At 33.6% G+C, this 24,981-nt stretch overlaps 2 protein-coding genes across 6 annotated transcripts in view; one reads left to right on the forward strand and one right to left on the reverse strand.

Annotated features, from left to right (window-relative positions):
• Positions 1-7,466, forward strand: LOC128670419 (multiple C2 and transmembrane domain-containing protein-like). Its single transcript, XM_053746062.2, has 14 exons — positions 1-211; positions 920-1,049; positions 1,359-1,480; positions 1,617-1,763; positions 2,220-2,388; positions 2,664-2,845; positions 3,307-3,523; positions 4,905-5,050; positions 5,477-5,622; positions 5,789-5,856; positions 6,098-6,207; positions 6,378-6,487; positions 6,643-6,740; positions 6,849-7,466. The coding sequence occupies exons 1-14, from the start codon at positions 96-98 to the stop codon at positions 6,939-6,941; spliced, it is 1,854 nt and encodes a 617-aa protein (XP_053602037.1). The 5' UTR covers positions 1-95; the 3' UTR covers positions 6,942-7,466.
• Positions 7,457-24,981, reverse strand: part of LOC128670416 (multiple C2 and transmembrane domain-containing protein-like) — a 25,720-nt gene continuing 8,195 nt past the window's right edge. The window contains exons 1-15 of one of the 5 annotated variants that reach the window (XM_053746056.2): positions 22,277-22,750; positions 21,478-21,759; positions 16,762-16,894; positions 16,282-16,415; positions 15,478-15,624; positions 14,390-14,567; positions 13,654-13,847; positions 12,095-12,314; positions 11,524-11,669; positions 10,609-10,757; positions 10,414-10,490; positions 10,119-10,222; positions 9,699-9,808; positions 9,023-9,120; positions 7,457-8,828 (exon numbers count right to left, since the gene is read on the reverse strand). In XM_053746056.2, the coding sequence (XP_053602031.1) occupies positions 8,718-8,828; positions 9,023-9,120; positions 9,699-9,808; positions 10,119-10,222; positions 10,414-10,490; positions 10,609-10,757; positions 11,524-11,669; positions 12,095-12,314; positions 13,654-13,847; positions 14,390-14,567; positions 15,478-15,624; positions 16,282-16,415; positions 16,762-16,894; positions 21,478-21,759; positions 22,277-22,407 (2,214 nt within the window). In that variant the 5' untranslated portion in view covers positions 22,408-22,750 and the 3' untranslated portion in view covers positions 7,457-8,717. Of the gene's footprint in view, positions 8,832-9,022; positions 9,121-9,698; positions 9,809-10,118; positions 10,223-10,413; positions 10,491-10,608; positions 10,758-11,523; positions 11,670-12,094; positions 12,315-13,653; positions 13,848-14,389; positions 14,568-15,477; positions 15,625-16,281; positions 16,416-16,761; positions 16,895-21,307; positions 21,399-21,477; positions 21,760-22,276; positions 22,751-24,981 lie in introns of those variants that run through there. The other 4 variants (XM_053746055.2, XM_053746057.2, XM_053746059.1 and 1 more) reach the window with 4 other exon arrangements.

A 24,981-nucleotide genomic window follows, 5' to 3' on the forward strand; every position in this document is an offset into this window, starting at 1 on the left:
TATATGCAAGACACAGTATCTGGGAATGTAAGTTTAATTATATCGAGTGGTGCGAGGCGATGGCTGTTTAAATTGTTTAAAATTGTCAATTCGCGATGGAGAGTGAAAATAATATTAAATCGGATGTTCCGTCTCATCTTTCTGTGGACTCTGACAGTAGCGGGTGTAATAGTCCAGTAGTTCTTCGCAGCAAAAGTAGGCTTTCAAATCTGTAAGTAATTGATTTTTGAATTATTTTAACATGTGGTACCTAAACTATAGTGTGTTATCCTTAAAAGTATTTACTTGTGTACTTATACCTACTTAATTTATCATAGTAAGGGAAACTATGAATAACGTATTTAATTTTTATATATTAATTTATTTGTTCTGTCTGGATAGATTCTTTGAATCTAAGAGTGAAATTTTTTGAAGTATTTTGTAGCTACGGGCTACCCATTAAGTACAGTTATTGTTTAGGTTTAAGTACTGTTTAGGAGGATGTTAGCCGATTTGTGATAAGTTGTACTTGTAACTATCTAATTCGGGATTAATTAATATTACTTATATCCACAGTGATTTCAGATTTAAAAAGAAAACGTGTAGAATAGTACTGAAATTACCTAAATGAATGTTATGTAATTGTATCTATGATGAAAAATCGGTTTCCAGCGTTCTAACGCCATCTCTAATCATTCTCGCTGTAATTTTCTTTTTTATCCATACCCGTTTAGTTCACCTGTGTGGACTATGTTCCCGTTTAGTTCACCTGTGTGGACTATGTTCCCGTTTAGTTCACCTGTGTGGACTATGTTCCCGTTTAGTTCACCTGTGTGGACTATGTTCCCGTTTAGTTCACCTGTGTGGACTATGTTCCCGTTTAGTTCACCTGTGTGGACTATGTTTTAAGTGCTTTTGCTAGCCTCACTCGTTGTTTTAGATGGCGTTCCAGATCTCTGTCGAGCCGAAATAGCCAGAAAAACAGCATTTCCATCTTGGAATCCATTCCATCCGTGGAAAATCTTGACACTAAATCCAATGCAACAGCAGGCACAGTTTCGAGCTATGAGGTGAACCAGAACATACACATTTATTTGCTTTAATTGTGTAGAAATTACCTTGTCAACAACTAAACCTCAAAATCGTTCGATATTTCAATATTCATAGAATATAGTTCAGTATGTATTACACTGAATTATAAGTATTATTTCTTTTTGTTTCCTTTTCCGTTTATACCATTTGGATTACAAAGATGTGTATTTCTAAGCTATATCGATGCCTAGAACACTTGGCAATATAAAATTTACGAAAAGGTAACATTTCATCGGTTCTAAACCATTTATCTTTTTAAAAAATATTTGTCTTTATGGTATTTACAGGTGGAAAAACAGAGGAAGAAAGACTTAAAAGACACAATAGTCACGATTGTTCTCGTGGAGGCCAAGGGTCTCCCGAATCCCCCGGATGATGGCTCGTCCCATAGTCTTTTCTGCAAAATGCGGTAATTAAATAATATAGAATTAGATACCTACGCAGTCACATGAACTTGACATATTACTTAATTATCAAACTGTAGCATGAATACCTACCTACTTACTTGGATAGCTAATATTATTCCGGTAAAATATATGTTTCAGTCTCGGATCCAGAACCTTTAAATCCAAAATGGCCGCGAACAACCGGCAGCCGGAATGGAGGGAAAAGTTCGAACTGCGACTAAGCAAAGACTATTTGCTAAGGGTTTCAGTATGGGATAAAGGAAAACAAAAGAGTTTTATGGGAAGGTAGGCTTGATCTACAGAATAATTAATTACACCTACCTACTTATATTTTTTATTATTTCTTACCACATGAACTCTACTTTTCATTTTTAATACTTTACATAAATAAGGAAACTACGAAATTGTAGATTTTTATAAATCTAATTCTAATATAAATCTAATTTTAATCTATCCATTTATGAAAGCAATTTTCAAACTTTAAAATTAATATGGAAAGTTATCATTGTTTAGGCTAAATGATCTATGGTGCAGGCATTATTTTTTAAAATTTACACAGGCTGTTTTAAAACTCATAAGACCGAGCATTTCTTTTCCTATTCGTTTTTTTTCTTCTTCATAGGTAGTAAATGTGAAATTGTTGGAGGCCATGAATTCTATTTTTAAATTTCGGGCGGGTGGGATTTCGCACCCCAACCCTACTCGAATCATTTCAGATGAGAAATGAAATATATGTTTTAGCTGCGTGATAGATATGTCGGGGCTCGCCAAGGACCGCACGCACGAGATATGGCAGCAGCTGGACGACGGATATGGCTCCGTGCACTTATCTGTTACCATGTGCAACATCCGCAACAATGTCACTGACTACAGCGTCGTCGAGGAAAACGAAATGGCGAAAGAGAAATATGTAAGATTATAATAATTTCCTCCGTTTAATTCCCACGGGAACAGTACTGTCCGGAATGGAAGTTTTCATCATAGGCATAGTTTAACTAGGTATATCTATGCGAAATTTTAAATTTCGAAGATCAGTTGAACAGGTAGGTATACAAACCATTATAAAATCATTGTTTGGTAGAATTAATTTTGTAATTTAATTTATTATCCCTTGCTGATGCCGAGTAAAAATCAATATTTACCTATTTTTTTCTATACCTATGAATGCTAATATTTCTCTTTCAGTCCTTGCGCAACCTCGGGACCGACTGGAACATAATAGGACAGCTGCATGTGAAGGTGATGCATGCGAAGGGTCTGAGCGGCAAGCCCAGCGCGTACTGCACGCTGGAGGTGGACAACCAGCGGGTGCAGACTCACAGCGCGCGGGCCAGCTCCGAGCCCACGTGGGAGAAGAGCTATGTCTTGTTAGTGTTCATTAGCACTGTCTAACTTCATCATCATCTCCTGAAGGGTCAGAGCGGCAAGCCCAGCGCGAATTGCACGTTGGAGTTAAACAATCAGCTCGTGCACAATATTTACTACCTATTTACCAAAATAAAACATTACTGATCAAGTGCACTAATTGAAACCAAGTATTCGTAAATAACTATGCTGGCTCGTTCACTACTTATTCCTCTACGTAGATGTCACTTACTTGTATCTTTCTGAGGCATTCCTTAAAAAGTTATAGAACGACTAAAAATGTCTATATCGGGTTTATATTTGGTTGACTGTCGGCTAACTGAAAGATCCATCTATCCCTCCATGGGATAAGTCCGCCGTAGTATTTTTTTTTTTCTATTTCTAATGCAATAAAGTTATTTCAAACTAACAAGTGATTACAATACCTATGATTACAATAAATTTGAAATGTTTTGAATTTCAGCAATATTTACGACATCTCATCAACACTGGACCTCAAAGTGTACGACAGCTCTCTAAATCAAATACGAAATGAAAGTTTGGGAAGAGTTTATATACCGCTCCTGAGGATATCCAGCAGGACGGTGCGATGGTACGCGCTCAAGGATAGGACAAAACGCCACAGCGCCAAGGGGAATTGCCCCAGAGTTTTGTTGGACATGTCTATATTCTGGAATCCGGTATGTGATAATATCTACTTACATCACTTTGATTAGATATAATCGTAATAGAAGGACATGAAGATACCGGTTAGATTATTGTTAATCCAAACAATATTTTATTTATTCACTTGAAGGTGTAGACAATCAACTATTTACATAGTTGATTAAGTTGTTGAGAAGTAAATATTAGGTAAAATCTTCGGCAGATCAATACGTGTAGTTAACTTATCCAAAGATTATGATTGGTTTACTTTCAGTATACGTAGATATACTTATAGCCTAAACACACAGTTTAAACGATAAAATATTTTTTTATTCTTCTATTCTTTTCGACTGTGTTAATTGCTAACACTATTTTTTGTGTGTAAACTAATTGTATTTATATCGAAGGAAATATTTCAGAAAATAGGATTAATGACATGAATAGAATATTCTATAGATATGTACCTTAATAGATAAGAACTTCTAGTACCTAACAAGAGCACCAGATGTTTATATCTCGAATGTCACGTGATCGTAAACTTGCAAAGAAACTGGAATAGTGATAAAATTCAATGACATGTTGTTTACTTCATACAATATTCCGCGTTAACTGGAACACAACGTGCATGTCGATCTTTGACCAGTGCAATCATAACTATATACATAGAACATTATTCACCGATAAACTATTTGATAAACATGCCTTTGTCTCTATTTCCCTCGGATAACTATGTTTACTGACAATTTATATTATAGGACTGCCTACTATTTACTGACTTGATATTTATATTAGAAGGGAATTCAGGTAAATTTAGTGTTTTGGGCAATCAAGAAGAAATAATATTTTTTTTCTTTTAATCATTAATATAACATAATAAGTACGTACAAGTATGAGAAAAACCAAGGAACCAGTTTCCAAACTCCAGTTTCTTTAACGACCGAAGTTTAAAACGTAGCTGGGTGCCAATAATCCCTTAATCAATAATCCGTGTGATAACACCAATTTTTTAAACAACCTATTATCGTGGATGAAAAAGACAGTTACTTAGGAAAAAATAAAGTTCTTAAAATTATTTAATAAAACGAAGGCAATGAACTATTAATATAAAACTAAATCAAAATTTTAAGAAACTCCTGATTCAAAAGATTTGGCATCATCTGATCTGCTAGAAAAGAGCTGATAATATTCAAACGGCTGACCACATATTTTTCATAGCTAAGTACATTAAATTCTCCTTCTAATAAAAAAGAAACTAGATCAAACTCAGTTCAGCCGTTTAGACATATCGCCAAGGGTTAAAATAGGAAGCTAGAGATGCAAAATATATTTACCAGCGCGGAGATTTCTCTGCATAAGTAAAATCAATCTATGTTTTTTATAGAGAATGCAAATTAATTTAAACAAGTATTTTTACAGGTGAAAGCGGCAGTTCGTTTGTTTCAGCCAAAAGAAGTTAAATACCTTAAAAAGCCTCCAAGATTTGATTTGCGCCTAGTTCACAGCAACTTGGAGTTCATGAGAGATACCTTCCAGGTTCTCTACGAAACAAATGAAAGTTTTAAGTAATTATGTTTTTTTTTAACAAACACTTCCTTTTATTGTACATAGAACTGTGAAATTCTTCCAATAGAATTAAAATAGTAAAAAACACACGAACTATTGTGCATTCTCGTCTTTGGAGAAAATTGTGCATTTGTCTTATCACAATCAATTGTATATCACAATCAGTATTACTTAATTTGTACTTGATTTTTATGTATTTATCAAAAAAAAATTAAAATAAAATTTTGCACATTAGAATCAGTTAACTAATGAAAGTAATCTATGCTACGACTTTCGTAGAAACCATGTAGAAACTCTACGAGCTACGAGTTCCAACATTTGTAGTCACTTTTATTTTATATCGTATAAGTATGAATATTTTGTTTAGTAATTAAATTTGAGCCCGCTTATCAATGATACATAATCATCTGCAATTTTTTTTTCAGGAGTTTGTTTGAGTGGGAAAACCGAGAGTTATCTTTCGTCGCCCTATTGGGCTGGCTATTCTTCTGGTACAATATTACACTGTGGGGAATGCCGCTTCTGTGTATATTACCTTTTCTTTATTTCTGGGCTTACCAGCGCAATCAAAGTGAGTAGTTCGATATTGTTATTATATCGCGTTGTTTTCTCATTTGTTTTCTCTTTCGTTTTTTGGTATATATTTTTTACAGTTTATTGGTTATAAAATCCTAATTTATATACTGTCTACTATAAAAGTTTTCACCATATCTGTCTTCAACTTTTTTGTTTTTCAGATGAGAAATTTTTTAGACATGTTTACAATACAGTTGACGAAAAGACTGATGTCAGTGATGTCGAAAAGGTATGGAGCGTGACCGGCGTGGAACGTGCTGTCCCATTTATTTTATTTTAAAATAGAACTGGCTATTTTCTTTTCTTGTGCAAAATTTTCGAGGATGAATTCGGCTCTAATTTTATATTAATTTCCCGGCCCTAAAATCTCGATGCAATAGGAATTCTATACCTACTATCTATCCGCTCTTCGGACCAAACATACACTATTTTTCGTGTATGATAAATGAAAACATTATTACTTATTTTAGGATGACAATAAGGCAATAACATTGGGGAAAATACAAGGACTTCCTGAATTGACACTGAAAATAACAAGCGCAGTAGAATATATGGTTAGCTTAGCCGAAAGAATGTACAAGTAAGTTGCTTAAAATATACCTAATGTTTAAATGTTTATTCTTCCCAATGAGTGTTAAGTTCATTAAATAATACCTATGTTGTCTAATGTCCGGACAATAATGTTATAGTTTTCATATTTTTTTCCTTGTCTAGTTTAGTGGTAAAAATAGAATTTATATGTTGTTGCAGTTTGGTTACTTTTAAGGTTCCATTCCTGAGTTACTTAGCGATGTTATTTTTGCTGATTTCATCTGTGGCATTGTACTGTATACCATTCAACTATATGATGATGGCGTTTGGTAAGTATGCATTACAATAAGATTCACCTACATAGATTTTCTTTTATCGGTTTTTTATAAATATTAATTCTACAACTTCTAAAAACTTAATTCGTTATTTATTGAATAGGTATATATATGTGTGACAGATAAATAAACAAATTATTCATTTTCAGGAATTTATAAATTTAGCAGAAAATATTTGGATCCCGGGAGACAATTAAACAATGATTTACTCGACTTCATATCAAGAATTCCAGACAACGACATTTTGGTAAATAATATTTTATCTTCAACAAGTTTTTCAAAATCGAATTTAGTAAGTTTTTATAATTTATTCATCCAAGTACATTTGTTAAATTTCTAATTTTTTTTTTCACAGAGGGACTGGAAAGAGCTGAGTGTACCAGAACCGATACAGAGAAACCATTCAAAAACAAAACTCCCTGCATATAGATCCCTTAGCGTTTTGTAATTTTTAAGACTACATCAACGCACATCCAATGATCTATATAGTGTAGCTACTCGTAATTTATTTCATTATAAGGATTACGGGACTACGAGTATATCTCGATATGGTTAGCCGATGTCAACAAAATCACAGACCAAAATCTCCATTGGACTTGATCTCGTCTAGTATGAGTAACTAAACGCTGGAGTAGACCCTTGTGTAACGTACACTTGCACGTTTGCGTTAAAATTCTATACAAAAAATGTCCGAACTTGCCTTTAAGCCTCTATTGAGATCGAACGTGAACACTAGTTTTGTTAAGTACTTGTCTCTGGCATTTGTAACCTACAATAAAAGGAAAATACAGTTCTGGGTACCATTCTTGTAAGCTTTACTTAGTTGTGGTAAAAAAGTAGTAATATACATGTATGTAACGTTTAGTTATTTATGTATCTAATATTTAGATGTAATTTTTTAAGTACCTACTCGTTATAAGTAAATTTTATATTTATACTGTGGGAGAAAATAAAATTTATATGAAAATGTTAATACGGTTTTATTATTTTATTACTAATTCACAACCATATGTTGCCAGGACCTCATGTAGTGATTAAATGTATAGATAAATATAAATTACAAAGTTTGAAATATTAGTAACTCCAGCACGAGACAATTGTTATCAGTTATTACTTTACAATTACTACCTCACGTACAATTTACGGAGATGTAAGAAGAATAAACATCATACAAATAACTAATATCACACATGCCAACAGATCTGGGGTCTAAATCTCATGCAATCGAAGTTTATTTAGTCTTTTTTATGATTAATCGATGCATTCGATTGTGTTTTCCTGTGATCTTTTCAAAAATTTGAGAAAACAGTTGACAAATGAACTTCCATTGCAAGAGAATCGGATGCTCGAATTCACGAGCTTGGCAGATCGTGTTGTTTTACGATCCATGGTATAAAGGATACAGACCGAATGCGTAATACGTAAAGAGGACTGCGTCTACTGTATGGGTTTGCGACTGACTGCGTTGCGTACACGTACGTTATTATTCCGTACATCGCACTGCTATTTACGGAATAATATAGGTATTACGCGTTGGGTCTGCACTAGATTCACGTTACTTAAAAATATAAATAAAGTACTATTTTCTAGAAAAAGATTAATAAAGTGACTATTCATCACGTGTTTCTTACTTGTTTCAATCTCATTTTCGAAAATATATGAACTATTCTTAACATCGGTATACTTATGCTTTGTTTATTCAGTGTAAGCTTTAATTTAATACAAAATATATTGTCTAACCACGATAGGCATACTTAACAAATATATTGTACTCAGACCACATAAAATCACAGACGTACATTTAACCTTTGTTAGGAACTAGAAAATTTACTTTAAACCAAATATATACTTACCTACATAAAACTTGCTTTTAATTACTAAGTACTTATACAAACACTCATGACAAATCGAACAAAATTTGCTAAAAACAATAAATAATAATTTATGGCACCACTGACAAGTATAAACGTCATATTAAAATGTATATTTATTATGATTAATTATCATTTGTGTGCATTAAATCCCATACAATTCCATATATTATAATGAAATGTGATTGATTATCTTCCATCATAATTCGCTGTAATTAGGTAGGTACTCTATGTTAAGTTGTTGTGTCTACTCTACAAATTATATCGAAACTATCGAGATAGAGTTTACAACACACAAGTTTATATTACAGTTTCAAACAGATAACTAAATAAGAAAGGAAATTCAGTCGTTATTAGAGTTCTATTTGAAGTGTATTTAACGTCAACTCTCCGTTAATTTCTCTCCTTTTCGTTGAACCTGCTCTGCTCAAATTTGGTTCAGGAACCTTCAGTTCCCGCCACTGCTTCTGGAAAATTAAAAGATCCAATTACACTTTCTATTACTTTCAATTACAATACACATCACATGTAGGTACTATTATAGCAAATTGAGAAATTATTTATTTCAACCTTCTAACATTCATAAGATCCGTTAGTTTTTATGTGACGCAACAATCCATCCACTCTTACAAATGTATTAGGTAAGTGTTGTTTTTACCAAGATCTCGTTATCAGGAACCCTGGACAGAAAGTCCAAGATGTCGTTGTTAGGAACACGATTTGGGTTGACAATCTTGCGAGCGAACTTGTAAATTCCTGAAATTAAATTGGTACTACTATCAATACAGCTAAGTAATTGAGAAACTTGGGTTAAAGGATGACGAGTGAAGATGAGTGATAAAAATTTCACTCTAAATAAATTCAGCAAAAGTTAATTCTTGTTCTCTTTTCCTTTCTCTCTTCTGAGTGTTTTCTCGGTGTTTAGGTCGGAGTCCAGGAACAGCTTTCCCATTCCACACCAACTTCGCACGTCGCGTCGTCGTCCCTAGTTATCAGATGTTATTTTTTGCATTACATACAGTTACCTAATCGATATGTAATTATAAAATGTGACAAGAAAATTAAATGCCTATACTTATGCGCATTTCGTTTTCTTGTTACATTTTATAATTATTAATTATACACACTTTATACATTACTACAGATATTATGATTAACTAGTTTGTGTCCGTATGAAATTAGCATCCAAATAAAAATAAAATTTCAGCTATTTAAGCCCATGTTCTGCAGGACTAGTAAAATTAATATTTGATATTAAATCCGTGTTGTATGCCTTCTCTCGAATTTAATATAATTTAAATTATATAATTTAACTACCTGCTAACTTTACTCACCGAATGCCATGAATAGGTAATTGACAGGAATGAAAGACAAAGCAAAGGATGCTATCAGCAGCACACCTATCGCCAAGTAACTTAAGTACGGGACAGTAAAATTGGTCAGGCTGAAAAGTAATGAAGAAGTTGATATTATTTTAATTGGTGGAAATAGATGATTTCTTGTGTTCGATTTCGTGAGAATTGCTCAATTAGGAGACATTTAAAAAAATTATAAAATAAAAAAATCTAAAAATAGTTAAGAGGATATCCAAGCTTGTCATTTCTAAACAAACGTTTCTGATGTTTTCTTGCATCAAAATCCACATGATGCGTGTGGAGACACATGCGAGTCATACGGGTAAACGACTATGTTTTGATACTAAGTAACTATCGATGTTAATTTCGAGAAAATAGAGGAAATTTGAATTGACATACTTATTAATCCTTTCCAATAAAGATACTATATAATCGATGCCATTCTTGATAGTGAACGTCAGATCTTGAAGGCCATACAATCTCATTTTTATTGAGTTTTCATCCTGTGGAAATATTATAAATTAATAATAAGTTATATCATTAAATAGCTAAACACACTAAATGAATTAAGTCACCATTAGTACATTATTTCACATAATAATTTATAGGGATCTATGAAAAACGATAAACTAATCGATTGTTTAAAAGTGTATAAATATTATGTACATAAATATTTATATATAGGTGGAAATACCTTTGGTGTTTCCAGTTCTTCATCAGACACATCAACATCGGTCTTGTATATACTAGTAGGGACGATAACATTATTTTCTGGAAAAAAAATTGTCATAAAATTATTTATTTATTTCTACATATTTCAGCAAAGATGTATCAAATTAAGAGTTTTTCATAAACACAGACAGGAATGTACCTATTGATTGATTCTTACTTGCATAATATTGTTGTCCTGCCCAGTGGTACAAGAAAGGTAGTACCAAGAGAAGTGGAGCCATCCAGAGTCTGAAGAAGTACCAGAAAACTAACCACAGCGCCAATGCCACGGCTGACCTCTGCCTGTTTTCCCATTCCAAAACTCGTCTGAAAAATGTTTAAAAATATATTTAATAATTTTTAGTAGTTACAGGCGTACAAAGTTCTGCTATTTTAACTATAAATATATACTAATATATATGTGTAAAAAAAATTAACATTAATGTTATAAATAGAAGTTAATAAGTAACCGTCATAAAAATATCAAGTAAAGTATGAAGTCGTCAGTGTCGATGGATATTTAGTTATACTAAATAGGAGGAGAATGACATCACCTAACCAGGTAAGTACATTAAACCTCTACATATTAAATTCAATGCGTTATAGGTATAATAAAGTCATAGTAAACTAGTAATAACTTTCCGATTAAGGGCGTAAAGTTAATTTAAAAAATAGGATTTAAATAGACAATATATGCGCACGTATCTTTTAGTATATCGCGAGCATAGAACGAAAAAGGAAAAAGCACAATTAATGTTAGATATACTGCAGCGAAATTAAAAATCGGTTTTGTTTTATTTTATAATCGTCTAAAATTTTTTACTATGCATATATAGTTCCGACTAATCTTAACTCGGGTATAACCACTCTTATTACGTTAAGGTTTCCAAATACCATGTATAGGAATTGATTCCTTTCGAACCTTGACTAACAATCTATTATTACAACCCCGGACTTGAAACTGATAATGAAGGTACTTCTACCTATACTTATTCACATTATCCTAAACTTTGGCCTAAAGCCTGTAAGTAGCAGTAGTTACAACCAAGTAGGTATATTTACTTACAATTAGGTTTTTTTGTATACAACTCACTTGAAATGTTCATTTCCAACAAAAGCTGCGTTGAAGACATCTTTGATGAACTTCAAGTTGCTATATATTAAGGGAATGTTGAATTTAGCTGGCTTTTGCATGTAATTCTTCTCTTTTGGGCTCAACACTCTCATTGAAGCCTTTATCTGAAAATATTTCAACATATCAAATCAATGCATTTTTATCTTATATTTTTAATCATTTTGATTAAAAATATAAGATAAAAATGCATTGATTAAGATGAAAATATAGAACAGACAAAAGAATCTGCGTTTTATTCAATAATTATGAAAACTTCATAGACTCGATTACATACACAGTATGAAGTATTCTTCGTTTTTCAAAATGTGGAAGAAAATTGCAATGTTGTATTAACTAGACATTTAAAATAAAAACAAGACCTATAAATTTACATGTTTCAACGAAACTTTGTCAATAACTGTCGTAACAATTATTATAAATTGAATATATAACACACAAACTTGATAATATTATAGAAGTGGTTTGCGATTTTCTACACAATTAAGATTCTATTTATATAAAACCTAAAAATGCTAAAGCTTGAACTCACAGGATTCCAGACGACAGACAATTGTAAAAGAATTCTTGGACAGTTCCCTTTGGCGCTGGTCTTTTTGGAGCGGTCTTTCAACGCGAACCATTTCACCTCGTCATTGGTGATCCTCAGAAGTGGGATTGACAGCGCGCCGAGCGTCTCCGCTCGCTTCGAGGCGATCAGGGACTCGTCGTATACCGTGATGTCCAATGTTGACGTGATGTCGTTTACTGTGCTGCAATTGAAAATATGCTTACTTACTTTATTAGTCCAATAAATAATTATAATTTAAAAATTAAAACAGCCCTCGATACTTTCCTTTCAAACAAAAAATAAACTATATCTTAATCGGAACATTCGTTTCCTATACACAGCAAGCAAGGTCAAGCAAATACACAGATACATTGAACTTATGAAAACTAACGTCGTCTAAAGAATAATAATAAATAAAATTAAAACTAGTCAATTTAGAATGGTCTTCTAAAAGGTAAGAATCGAACGAAAAAAACGAAGTCGACATTTCCCTCTGACGATAATCACATGTCATCACTTGTGATAATTATAATTTTAATTAAGGAAACCGAAAACTTTTCGTCGAACAAGAAAATATTGACATTCGGTTGGTTGAACCAGTAATCCTTGTCCGTCAACGTTATAGGGTCAAAGTTTACAGAGGCAATATGTATGATAAGTATTACGTGGCGACTACTTTAAGGACGATAATTCCACTACTACATCATCGGCAAATAAGGAGGTTCAAGTTATTTTTAGTTAATTCCTATAAAGATGTGACTCATTGCTTAAATTTTCGGCTAAGTGTCATGATGACTACGCATTAAATTATGAAATTAATTAAATACATCTCATACCGAAAGTAGGTATTATCAAGAAAAATCTCAAATCATGTCAAAATGAACTTAATTAACGCAATGTGATAAACAATGGAAAACTGTGGTAAAATATTTACTTGCGAACCGGATTTGACCTGTTTGACTGGTGCTCCCGCTCACTGAGACTAGAAACGGATATGTATCAGCGAAGACCGTTCTTCAAGAAATACTTACTTGTGGGATATTTCTTTAGTTCATATTACTATTACTATATCTATTTGCTTATCTATCAAATAAACTAGTTAAAATGTCGATGTGTACATACCCGCTATACCTACCTCCTAAGGCGGAAGTTAGACTTGTAAGCACGAATTAGATATTATAAGATAGCTATATTTTGCACCCTTTGTTAGTTATGATATAGTGTATAATTAATTTGCCTTTTAATTTACGACTTATACTAATTTTTGATCCTTATGTCAGTTATAATATTATTAAATTTAAATAAATACTGTAAGTGAAGATTTAATAAAATATTAAACATATTAGGACAAATCACAGATTGAGCTAGCCCCAAAGTAAGTTCCGGACTTGTGTTATGTTAGATTTGTAACTATTTAGCAAAAAATAACATAGCAATGTTTTCCAACAAAAAAGATTACAGCCGAAATCACATAAATCTTACGAAAGAAAACTTAGACCTGTAAGTACAAGTGTAAGGTCAGCCTAAGAAGGGTTACTTACAAATAATAAGTTTTACCCCAGCGTGGGTCCGAAGTGCCCCGGACGGTGTGTGTCTGCACCCTGGAGTTGTCCAGCTCCAGGACACAGTAGGCATCTGTCTTGCCGCTGATCCCGAAGGCTGATAGACCTTTGGCGCTGTGGACAGTGACTGACAGCTGCCCCACTTGGCTCCAGTTGTCGAATCGGTACCAAGGCTGCAAAACAGTATGAAAATATATTTGATTTTATCCTTTCCAAGTAATAGCGGCTTATAAATACAGAAAACTCTCTTTAAAGTTTCCTTAGTCTCAGTTCTCCCTAATTAAGCTGAATTTTTCGACCTTCCTATCAAATTTTCGGAAGTCAGGGTTGACCCATGTGTCAGTAATAAAAGAATTTTCTTTTTTGTAGCTTGTTTTGTAAAAAAAACAAGAAAATGGACAAATGTTTTTTTTCCAATAAAGCCAACCTACCTCCTTAACTGTGCTTATATAATGTGTATTTCGGATAAAGTTATTATTTAATATATCTAAGTAGGGCGAAGGTTGAACGTTAATTTTATATCTATGATCAGATCACATGTGTATAATATTTTTTTATTACACATATAAAAAATATGATACACATGTATTATTCGTTGGCCAAAAATAATAAATTAAAATTAACGAAATCGCTCTCGTCTTGAAAAAGGTTTCATTACTACACTGAAACTGTAATCGACTTTTCTGACGATAATCACACGTGGCTTGATGCTTACAAAATCTTCATGTTGTAATGGATTGTGGTGGACACCATTGGTAGTAGGGATGTGGTCAGTTCGCCGGGCGGAGCCGCTGATGGTGACCAGCAGGTGGATGCTGCCGAAGCCACACTCTAACTCTTGCCAGATGTCGTGAGTTTTCTCTCGTTCCAGTTTCGAAATATCTATCAAACACCTGCGCGGAGTGTTTTTTAATTAATCAATTAACAAATAATTAATAAATTTTATATTTTGATTTCGAGATTATCCCATGGATTCAATTGGAAATATGTAGGGGAGGACCACAGTATTTAGAATAATAGGACATATAAAACTAGCTGAAGAAATTCTCAAGCAGAGATAGCTACAACAACCCCTCCCCAAGATCTTAATAATTCCTCATCAGCTTTTCATAACGCATGAAAAGCATTCATTATGGATTTACAACCCGCATCGAATGCTCTGATTGTAGATTTTACCTAAGTTCTTAAACAAAAGTAAGTATAATTAATATGTAATGAAGTTTTCGAATACATTCTACATATCATATTACATTTGACTATGCAAAACAAAAAAAATCCCGAAATAAGTACATTAAAATATATATATATTAAATAACTAAATTATAGAAAAAATTATTAAGAATCTTCGCGGTCATAGATTTATTTATATGGCGAACTAGGTACTAGGTATATTATAGTAAAATTTACTTTAGCTGACGTATAAATCATTAAATAAATTCTTGCTTTGCAGAAATATATAAAAAATAAATTATGGAGACATAAAGGCACGAGCTTGGTAAATTAACTACCCATGCAGAGGTCAGCAGATATTAGAGCCATAAAGTCAATGTTTATTTACAGCCAACAGTCATATTAGGTACTAATAGTGTACTCAGTTATTTATTAGTCACTTATTTACCTACATAGATATTTTTAAATTTGCATTTAAGAAAGTTCATATAATGTAATTTATAATTTTATTCCTCAGTTTGAGTTTGAGTTTGAGTTTGAATCTCTAATGGCACCTACTTCATTAACTGAATCTAAAACCTACAAAGATTTTTTGTATATAGTAGAGATAGTTAATAAATAATAATTAGTTACCTGCCCATAAAGTTTTTCTGTTTTCCTTTGTGCCATACTAAAGCTTCTAAGTATTTGGAGTCATATAGGTATATATTGAATCTTTCACACCAAGTTGGCTTCGTTCTCGCCGGCACCAACTTAGATTTATGAGACTCGCTTCCTATTCTGAAAATAAGGGTGAAAGATAAAAACACAAACAGTTTTCTTGCACGCATGAACGACTGACGTTTTTTGGACTCTATTGTCCAAAAATCTTCTTTAATTATCACGATTATATGATAAACCACGTCATTAAATAATTTAACTGCTATGTGCGCAAACACAGGAAGAATCTAATTAACATACCCGTCTCAACATGGATGATAAAATCCAATAGGTAAACTAATTACCTAAAAATTTAATAACCTTATATGAAAATGATATTACGTTTTACACACGAAAGAGTCACGGGTCTATATAGATAAAGGCTTGAAAACTCAACTTCTTTTCTTATCGAATGTGAATTGCGAACACTGCTGTGGGATTTTATTCAAGTCGCCTGAAGCCGTCTTTAGGCAAGCTTTCTTTTTCTAATTTTCATCAAAGTGGAGTCTGAAGCCATTTGTTAGGTTGTCTATTCTTATAAAAACAAGAGCAAGTCCAAAAAATGACTAATGTTTTCAGTATCCCTTCAATTCTCCGAGATCGTCAATATTGATCAGGAATTTCGAAAACAGCGCAAATAGAAAATAAAGAAGTGGACTAGTGGCCGAGCATGCCACCGCAAAAGCGTTCAAGAGAAGTAAGACTTTCCAGATAAACAAATAGCTCAATGCTACTTACTTGAATTTGCAATACAATCCATTTGACCCGTTCGCTGGAACTTCTGGTAAATCTTTTGCCTCGATGAGTACCACATGCATCACTGAATTCCATGACTTTTTCAAAATATCGAACTTTCTGTTTTTCAGAACATACTGTGGAGTGAGAAAGTAAATATTTACTTCAATAATTTTTGAATAAGTAGTATAACTAGATAAATATGTTTTATTTATTTATTGTGTAATATGAAAGAAAATAAATAAGTAGAAATAAATTATTTTTTAAAAAATCAGAAATGGTAAACGTATCAGGAACGGAGTAAAACCCGGACCCGAGGAGGTTTGCGTGAAACAAAGCATGAATAGGAATGGAATATGGCAAGATATGACGAAATTAAAGGAATTAACATATTGTGCCGATTCTACATGAGTGGGGAAAAGGCCAAGAAAAAGTTTTTGATTTGTCTTGAAAATTAATAAAGACCTTTTGAACTTTACTTACCTTTTGAACTTTCTTTCCGTGGTCCCTCAACAGCGTGAGGCCGCTTCCTATACGCTCCATGAACTCGTTGGAGACCGCCAGCGCAGAGGGCGTCAGGGGGTCCATCACCAGCCCGTCTGGTACGCCGTACGACCTGCAGAGTCATTTTTAATAGCATAGTGGGCAGACGAGCATGCGGGTTGCCTGATGGTAAGAAAACACCGCAGCCCATGCACCTGACACGGGTCACCGATGCGACGACGTCGCATTTTTAAGAAAGAGATACTCTGATCTCGTCCTCCTTCTTCTTCTGATTTCAAATGTTACTTAAAAATGTTATATCTGTACTATTCCCACTACTTCAAAATTAATTAATGAATAAATTGTCAGCAAATTATTATTTATTATACTAACATTTGCCCGTGGCTTCGCCCGTGTGAGTTTCTGTGCGAAAGCGGAATAGACATGATTTTTATATAAAGTTCACCACCCCATTATAGTCATTAATTTCATCAAAATCGGTCCAGCGGTTTAGCCGTGAAAGCGGAACAGACAGCATTTATAATATTAGTATCGATGGTAGGTTACTATTCTGCGAAATATAGCTAATTGTACTTTGAAACACAAGCTACCTTATAAATCACACTCGCACCTAACCTGCTAATTAAATAAATCAACTTCGTGCGTCACATTAGATAGGTAACTTCAATTTGATTGTTTTTGGACATATGTAGGTAGGTATCTACTAAATTATTAAAGTAAGTGGTGGTCTTTGAAAACTACTATATATGAGTTAGATTGCTATACAAACTCATGTGGCACAAGTGGGATTGGAACCTGGGACCTTTCGATCACCATCGGCCTGTCTAAACTACTGGACCACCACTACTTCAACTTAATTTGTATGCACACTAGTTTCACCAGCATCCCACCATCCCACCATTTGGTAGCATTTACAAATACTTTATTTTGGACTAGCTGATGCCCGCGACTTTGTTCGCGTAGCCAAACCATTTTTGGTAAGGAATCAAAATTATTAGAGAGAAAATAACATAAGCCCAAAGGCATATTCTTACATAAATGGGAGTTTTAGTCAGTTTAGGCTAGTTTTCAACGAATACCTTCCGTCGTCATCGTAACTTAGTCCAAACTGTTTCCGCCTTCACCGCGTGAAGGTACTCCCAGCTTATGTTATAATAGTATAAGGTAAATATAAGATTAACTTTATTACAGAACTTCCGTTTCAGAAATGTTCGAAATCTTCTATTTCAATACGCCAACCGTTACTGCTCCTCAGGTTGAACAATTTCTGCTAAGATTTCACTTAACAGAAAATGCTTATTAGATTGGTTAGGTAACTTTTACTAAGACGTCATTTTCATGTATATTTTAGAAGAGCTGTTGCTCGCGGCAAAGAAGACATGGAGAATAAAATAGATTTTTGAGAGTCTCAAGATGTTTGTGAATCATGGTTAAAAACGTGCACCAAATGAGTCCTTTTATAAATACCTATGTTAAAAATACTCATGAGGCTGATCAACTTTTGTTAAGGCGCTTTTGTCATATCTGTTATAGTGTAGCGGGTCTGTTGGAGTTTATCATCAGGTGTTCCATATCTTCGATTTTTAAAAGTCTACAGTAAATACTCATCAGGGCGTACAATTTTTGTTAAGGTGACTTTTCTATATTTCCTACAGTTTAGCTGGTCTTTATAGGTTCTGCTAGAGCTGTTTCAGTTTCCAAAATAAATTGTACTTTACATGTTGACCAGGCTTTATAGCTATACAACAAAAAAGTTACATTCAAATCCGTCCAGTAGATCCAGAGATTAGCGTGTGCAAACAAATAGACAGACTTTTTTTAAATTCTTATTCTATTACTGATGCTGATTCTCTATCGATCTCAACTTTTTTAATTTAAATATTCTTAAATGTACATTAACACTTTTTTTCCTGTTTTATTATATGTATTGATTGATTGATGATGATTGATAATTGATGGGTAAATGTATTTATATTAATGACAGAAAAAGTTATCTTGTTGAAACTATATAAGTGTAGTATTTAATGAATAATGAGGAGACGAGAAACAAGGAAAAAAAAACAAGAAGAATGATACATAAAAGTTGGTTGGAACTGCACCTGTAATTATAATCAAAATGCCGATTGAGCAAGAGAGTTAAGTTTTGTTTTTTACAGGTATATATTTTCACATTACTGACCGTGTACGCTGCCTCACCCCACTTATTTTGTGCAATTTTTTGGTTAAAATATCTACGCTAATTATATTACTCTATTTATAACTAATGCATATATTAAAAGACGATTAAATCGTCTGGCTTTATGGTTAGTGAAATCGACAGGTGTAGGTAGTTATATAAATAGATTTACATAATATTAAACACTTCAAAAAAGTCAGCGGGTATGAGTAAGCATCGTTTTGGGAGAAATTCTATTCCTAACTAATATTATAAATGCGAAAAGTAAACTTAGGTACCCGTAAGAAATACACGCGGCCACTTACATAAACAACAACGTCAACGACAACTTTTCATTTAATAGTCTTGTCTAATTGCTACAATCCACTAATACGGTTAATTTACGCGTAGTTTCTAAACTTTCTGAGAACAATGATAGAGTCATTGTTTACGATTCGTTTCTTAGACTCCAAATGCCGTGAACCGTGACTCTAAATCCTGCTCAAGTGGTACATTGCACTTAACTCCAGTAACTACTTTTGTTATTGTGCTGAGAGAAAGTGAATAAGACGCATTTATTGCCCTGGTTTGACAACTAGGAATGCTGACGATCGAGCATAGTGGAAACGATAAAGCGGACCCTGGGCTCTGGGCTCAAACGCTCAACGTCTGAGGAAATTAGAGAGCGGGAAAACGCTCAGATGAGAGAGAAACTGCCCTAATCCACCATTCTTTGTGTTCATGTACGAACTGGCTCGCCTTAATTGTAAACTCGTTTGTAGGTATTGTAGTACATCTAGGCTTGACCAGAGGCTCAGTTTTGCAGTATTGACAGTGCTGCCCTTTTTGCGTACTCCCAAAAAGCATACGGCAACACCCTAGGTTGGTAATGCAATTGGTTTTTTTTTTAGTTTCATTTGTTTTATTTTATTTTAATTCAAACTGAAATGCGAGGAGTGACTTAGTTCCACTGTGATTGAGGTTATATTCATATAAATGTAGGTATAAAGTTTTATACTTCTTAGTAGGATCCTTACATATATTTTTACCCGAGCAAAGCCGGAAAGGCCCCTAGTATTTGATAAAAAAGTTTTTTTTTAATTAAAATATCTTCGTCCAGATACGGTAGTTTTATTCAAGGTAAGGTTAAAAGGTTTTTGCCCGATGATGAAGGTCGTTTCTTCCGGTTTTATTTTATTCATTAAACTTTTATGTCATATAAGTTAAATAATATAAATTAAAAGTAATAAAACATCAAACCAATCCAAACGTCCAAACTATGTAGATGTAGGTAGTAATTACCTTTTGAGGATAAAAATAGACACCAACGACTACATCAGCACGATACGAGAACAAGTTTGTTGATGTGTATAAGAATTTTAAAAAAATTCCACGTTGGCATTCAAATCTAAAAAATTGGATTCAGTGGAGGATGATAAAGGTGTGAAATCTTTGGGAATGAGAATAGAGAATTGGCTATTTGACTGGAAAGTTGAAATGAATAAAGTATTTAAATAGTCAAACGCGATATTTAAATGTCACAATTAACTATATTTTCATCTGATTTAAGTATATTGGGAATGCTATTTTGACATTAGATAGAGTCTGATTACATATATTAAGTACCTAGTTGGAGCCCATTGTGGAGGTGTCGTTTGGGGTGGATCCAAACGACAGGAAAAGTAAACCAAATGAAGATGGTGAGGAAGGAGAAGTAAATGTCTATTATTTCACACTTATCTATATATTTAAATATAAGATTCAAGTATTATATAGTTATATACACATGCTATTGTAATCTATGTTAAAGAAAATTGTTGACCCAAGACTATCGTTTGGTTCACAAATTCCGCGTCAAATTGGGTTGTATGTTGGGCAACTGCGTTTGATTTGAATACAAAGGAATAATAGCCATTTACAGTGGCTTTGAGTCTACTTAGATAATTTAATTACAGAGCCATTACAATTCATGTAAAGTAGGAATAAAAGATCGCTTATCCTGGGTCTGATTACCTACATGTAAGTAGGTTCTTTTCCATTATACCTAACAACAGGTAAGTATTATTATTGAAAGAAAGCACGAACTTAGAAAGCGGAACCAAAATAATCTTCAGCTTTTATTGCATTGTATTTTATTGTATCGTTTTAGGAACTCTACGAAGATTCTTTTTCATAATCACTAAGTAGTTAGGTAGGTACCTAATAAATTAAGTACTACTTTTACTTAGACTATCAAAAATGATTCGTACGTATTATCTTACTTATTATATTTACACAAATTCATTTTTATTTAAGAACATATAAGTATTTAGAAATGTACCTAATTATTATAATGTTCGGTCACTTTACAAAAGTTTTACAAATACTTACCTTTGATTGAGGATTTCCCAATGTTAAGGCACAACCCATCAACACCAATATTTACCTGCACAACTCATCGCCGACTACAGACAGACTAGAGTCGAAAGATTGTTTACGGAGATCGATACGATTCACTTTGTCAATACGAGATAAAGCAGGTATCCTGTCACAATACTCACCGGCTGCGCGGTCGCCGGTCCACAAGGTCACGTAACTCTCCGTTGTCAATCTTATCTCCCAAAGCATTCGGTGATGAAATCTCGGTGGTCACCGAGTTGTTATCTGTAAGCTGTGTCACACTCGACTGGTCGCCGACAGAAGAATCAGTTTCACCATTTTCCGATAGCGTTGCTGCAGTCGCTATGGCTGCAGACAATGTCGGCAGTCGGCGGTCGCAGCTGCTGCGGGTCCCGTTCTCTTCAATATTGCAAGGCGCCATGGACTCTATCAGCTCTTTGTCTCTACACTCAAGATTAGATTTTGATCTAAAGGAAAATCTCGATCTCCTGAATGACATTCCTTCTTTAAATACTAAGATATCTAACTGGCACGTTTCCTGCCACTTCTTGAAATAATTTTAGATATTCAGTTGTTTGGAACACATTAAAGTAATTTGTTTCACATTTTATATAGATTGGCTATATCTTTTGTAGATAATATTTACTTGTTTTGGTTTTCAAGAGGGATATCGAGATAGAAACGATTTTCGATTCCACAATCCGTAAATTTTAGTACTATTCAGGTAAATGCTAGGAAAATTTGCGTAACTGATTTCAATTACCTATGTATCGTAACTTATGTGACCACGCATTGAATGAAAACAAGTAAATGAGTAGGTAGGTAAAGGTAACAATGAACAAACCCGACGACTCCACAGAGCATCACAATTAACCTTTTTGTTCATTATGATATCGAATCGTTAGCTAATACGACAATCGTTAAAATATAATTAAAAAATAATTTGTTGTATTAACATACCTGTCGTCTGAATACGTCTGAGTCAGAGGTGAATTGACTGATTTTGCGAGGCGCTGGTTGCGGCGACTCAGCCAAGGGAATTCCGGCTTATACTTGTTTGTTTTTTTTCTCCACCAAGGAAGTATATGCATGATTACACTTAAGATTGAATAAATTGAACTTCGAACTTAACTGTGTCCTGCGTCACGGAAAGCGTGACTTCTCGTGGCCAAGTCAGTGTAACATATACTGGTAGTATTGGAAATGGATCGGTTCCGAGCATAAATTACCATAACTTCTAACGTCACACGCGCATCACACAATTATATAGGGACTCTACCATTCCGAGCTTCGTGTTGCTCGCGAGTGGTGAACAGTTGTGATTGTAACATGTTATCATACAGCGTAGGCTGTGAGACTGCCAACTGAATTATCAGAACTCATATTAAAGGGTTCTTCGACAAAGATGCATTATGAAGTCTAAATAATTTCAGGAATTTTTCTAAATAAAATTTGAAGATTTTAGTTTTGAGAAGTACCTATATTACTTGTTTACCTCATTGCCTAATATAGCCCTACTCAGCTTACTGTAAATGTGATGTTTGTGCGTTATGAGTATGCGTTTTTTTTTTTTCAAAAAATTCAAAATATTATAACTTCTCCTCATTGATTAACTACTAGGTAAATAGGTACATGATTTGTCGAGACGGGTCAAATAAACGTGAAAAGTTATTAAAACTTTAATTTAGTGTATTTTAAATAGAGAAGAGTTTAACCATCTCACTTAGTAAGTTGGTAAGTAGCTAAAACCATCTATAGCTAGGTAGGTACCTTACCTCTTTATTTGCTGTTTATTTCGAAGCTGTGTTAATATAACATCTCCGTGTGCCACTTCAAAATTTTGTCTTTTCCACAGTAGGTACTTAGTTATCGACAAAAGGTAAGGGTCTTACCACCCATTTATCAATAAGAAATTGCAATGTTTACGAAAACCTTTCTCGTCGACCATTAATAACATATAAAAGGTCAATGCTCTACGTGGCGTCGCGTCGCGTCTCGTTTTCGAGGGACCTTCGTGGCAGCCATCGGCGCTTGCGGAATTCTTATTGCCTGTTTTCGGTGGAGTGAATCTTCGGTAACTAGTCTGGCTGGAGGTTAAAATTTTTATCACGCACAATACAGGGTTACTAAAAGCAACTTAGTCCTTATTAACTTATCCTTATGACAGATACTGACTAGGGTAAGTACTAAGTACAATTAGGTTTACTAAAAAGACATGCTTATTATTAATTATAAAAAGAAGTCCAATATGATGGATCTTTTGAAGAAATCTACATAGACATATTGAAAATCAAGGGTAACTACGTCACATAATATCTTCACCTTCTTAATTATCTCGTGACAAAAGGGCTGGAAGTTTCTTTACCAGCCTTCTATATATATATATATATAAACATATATAAACTTTTTACATAGGTATGTACGCGTAGGTATATATATACCTACCTACACATCTCGATGATCTGCAGCTCTTGTAGGTAAAAGCGATGAAGTGTGAAATACAATAGGTACTTTACTCTCCAGCACTTCCTACCTTTATTTTATGTTGGTTCTTTACAGTATACTTTATACTACTGAAAATCAAAATGAAATGTTTTTTACCAAGTACAAAAATCCAATATTCTTTTAAGAAATCTTAAAAGAATATTGGTTATTAACTATTTATTGGCTAACTAACGATGTTGTTAGTCTTTAAAAAGATATCTTTAATTTCAGGCATAAACCCATAATAAGCAAAACTGTATAAAAATGTTTATTTATGTATGTTTATTTATATGTCGAATAAAGATTTTCTTTCAGTCTTTACTGGAAGTCTCTTGTCGACAGTCTCCGAATCCGGTGGATGGAGCATATGCCTGACCTTGACATAGCCGCTACTACATTGAAACCTTGTCGCTTTTAACATTATGTTATTGTATTGACAATATAAAAAAATAACCTATCTCCGGTTGACTGTAAGAGATCCCTACATGGGATAAATCCGCCATTGTAAATATATATTTTTTGTATTAATTTTAATTTATGTACTTATTTTCGTGCAATAAACTTATTACAAACAAATAAGGTGTAAAGCTACCTATTTTATCTATAAATCTGCGTGGGTTTGTTGTTTCTTGCAACATTCTAGGGAAGAAATTGACGTGTTGTTAGGTCTAAACCGGACATCGCTTGGAAAATATAGACTGCTGGCTTATTACTCGTGCATGGTACCTTAGAGTATGATTCAATAGTCTTCAATTCTCTCTAATGGATTTCCAATATAGGTTGGTTATATTGGAAATCCAATGTCGCAGATTAATATATATAGGTATTAAAATTGATTTATATAGGTATTAAAGTCTACTCTGTAGTAGAGTACAAAAACCTGTGTTTTTGTTTATTGAAACGAGCTAATAGGTATTCTTTGAAGAAAAAACTTAGTAACAAACCACATCGATTTTCAGGAGTATGTACTTTATACCTACTGTAGAGAACAAAGTTTTGACATAGCTAGTTCTGTTGGAATATTTTCTTGTTCGAAAACCAGTCATCAAAATCCAAAGCGAGACTTCCCGTCGACCTAGAATCGCGAAAGGCGAGAAAATCCTTCAACTCTACACAGCTCCACACTGCGAATAATTATTCGTAGGGTCTACATTTAAAAAAAAACAATCCCAACTAATATT

Source organism: Plodia interpunctella, chromosome 5 (assembly GCF_027563975.2).
Source record: "Plodia interpunctella isolate USDA-ARS_2022_Savannah chromosome 5, ilPloInte3.2, whole genome shotgun sequence".
Classification (NCBI taxonomy): domain Eukaryota; kingdom Metazoa; phylum Arthropoda; class Insecta; order Lepidoptera; family Pyralidae; genus Plodia; species Plodia interpunctella.

Bases quoted from the DNA above. Each gene is read 5' to 3' on its own strand.
- LOC128670419 (XM_053746062.2), top strand. From the start codon at position 96: ATGGAGAGTGAAAATAATATTAAATCGGATGTTCCGTCTCATCTTTCT. The intron at 5,051-5,476 runs GTAATTATGTTT...TTTTTTTTTCAG, and splicing joins GAAACAAATGAAAGTTTTAA to GAGTTTGTTTGAGTGGGAAA. The intron at 5,857-6,097 runs GTATGGAGCGTG...TACTTATTTTAG, and splicing joins ATGTCAGTGATGTCGAAAAG to GATGACAATAAGGCAATAAC.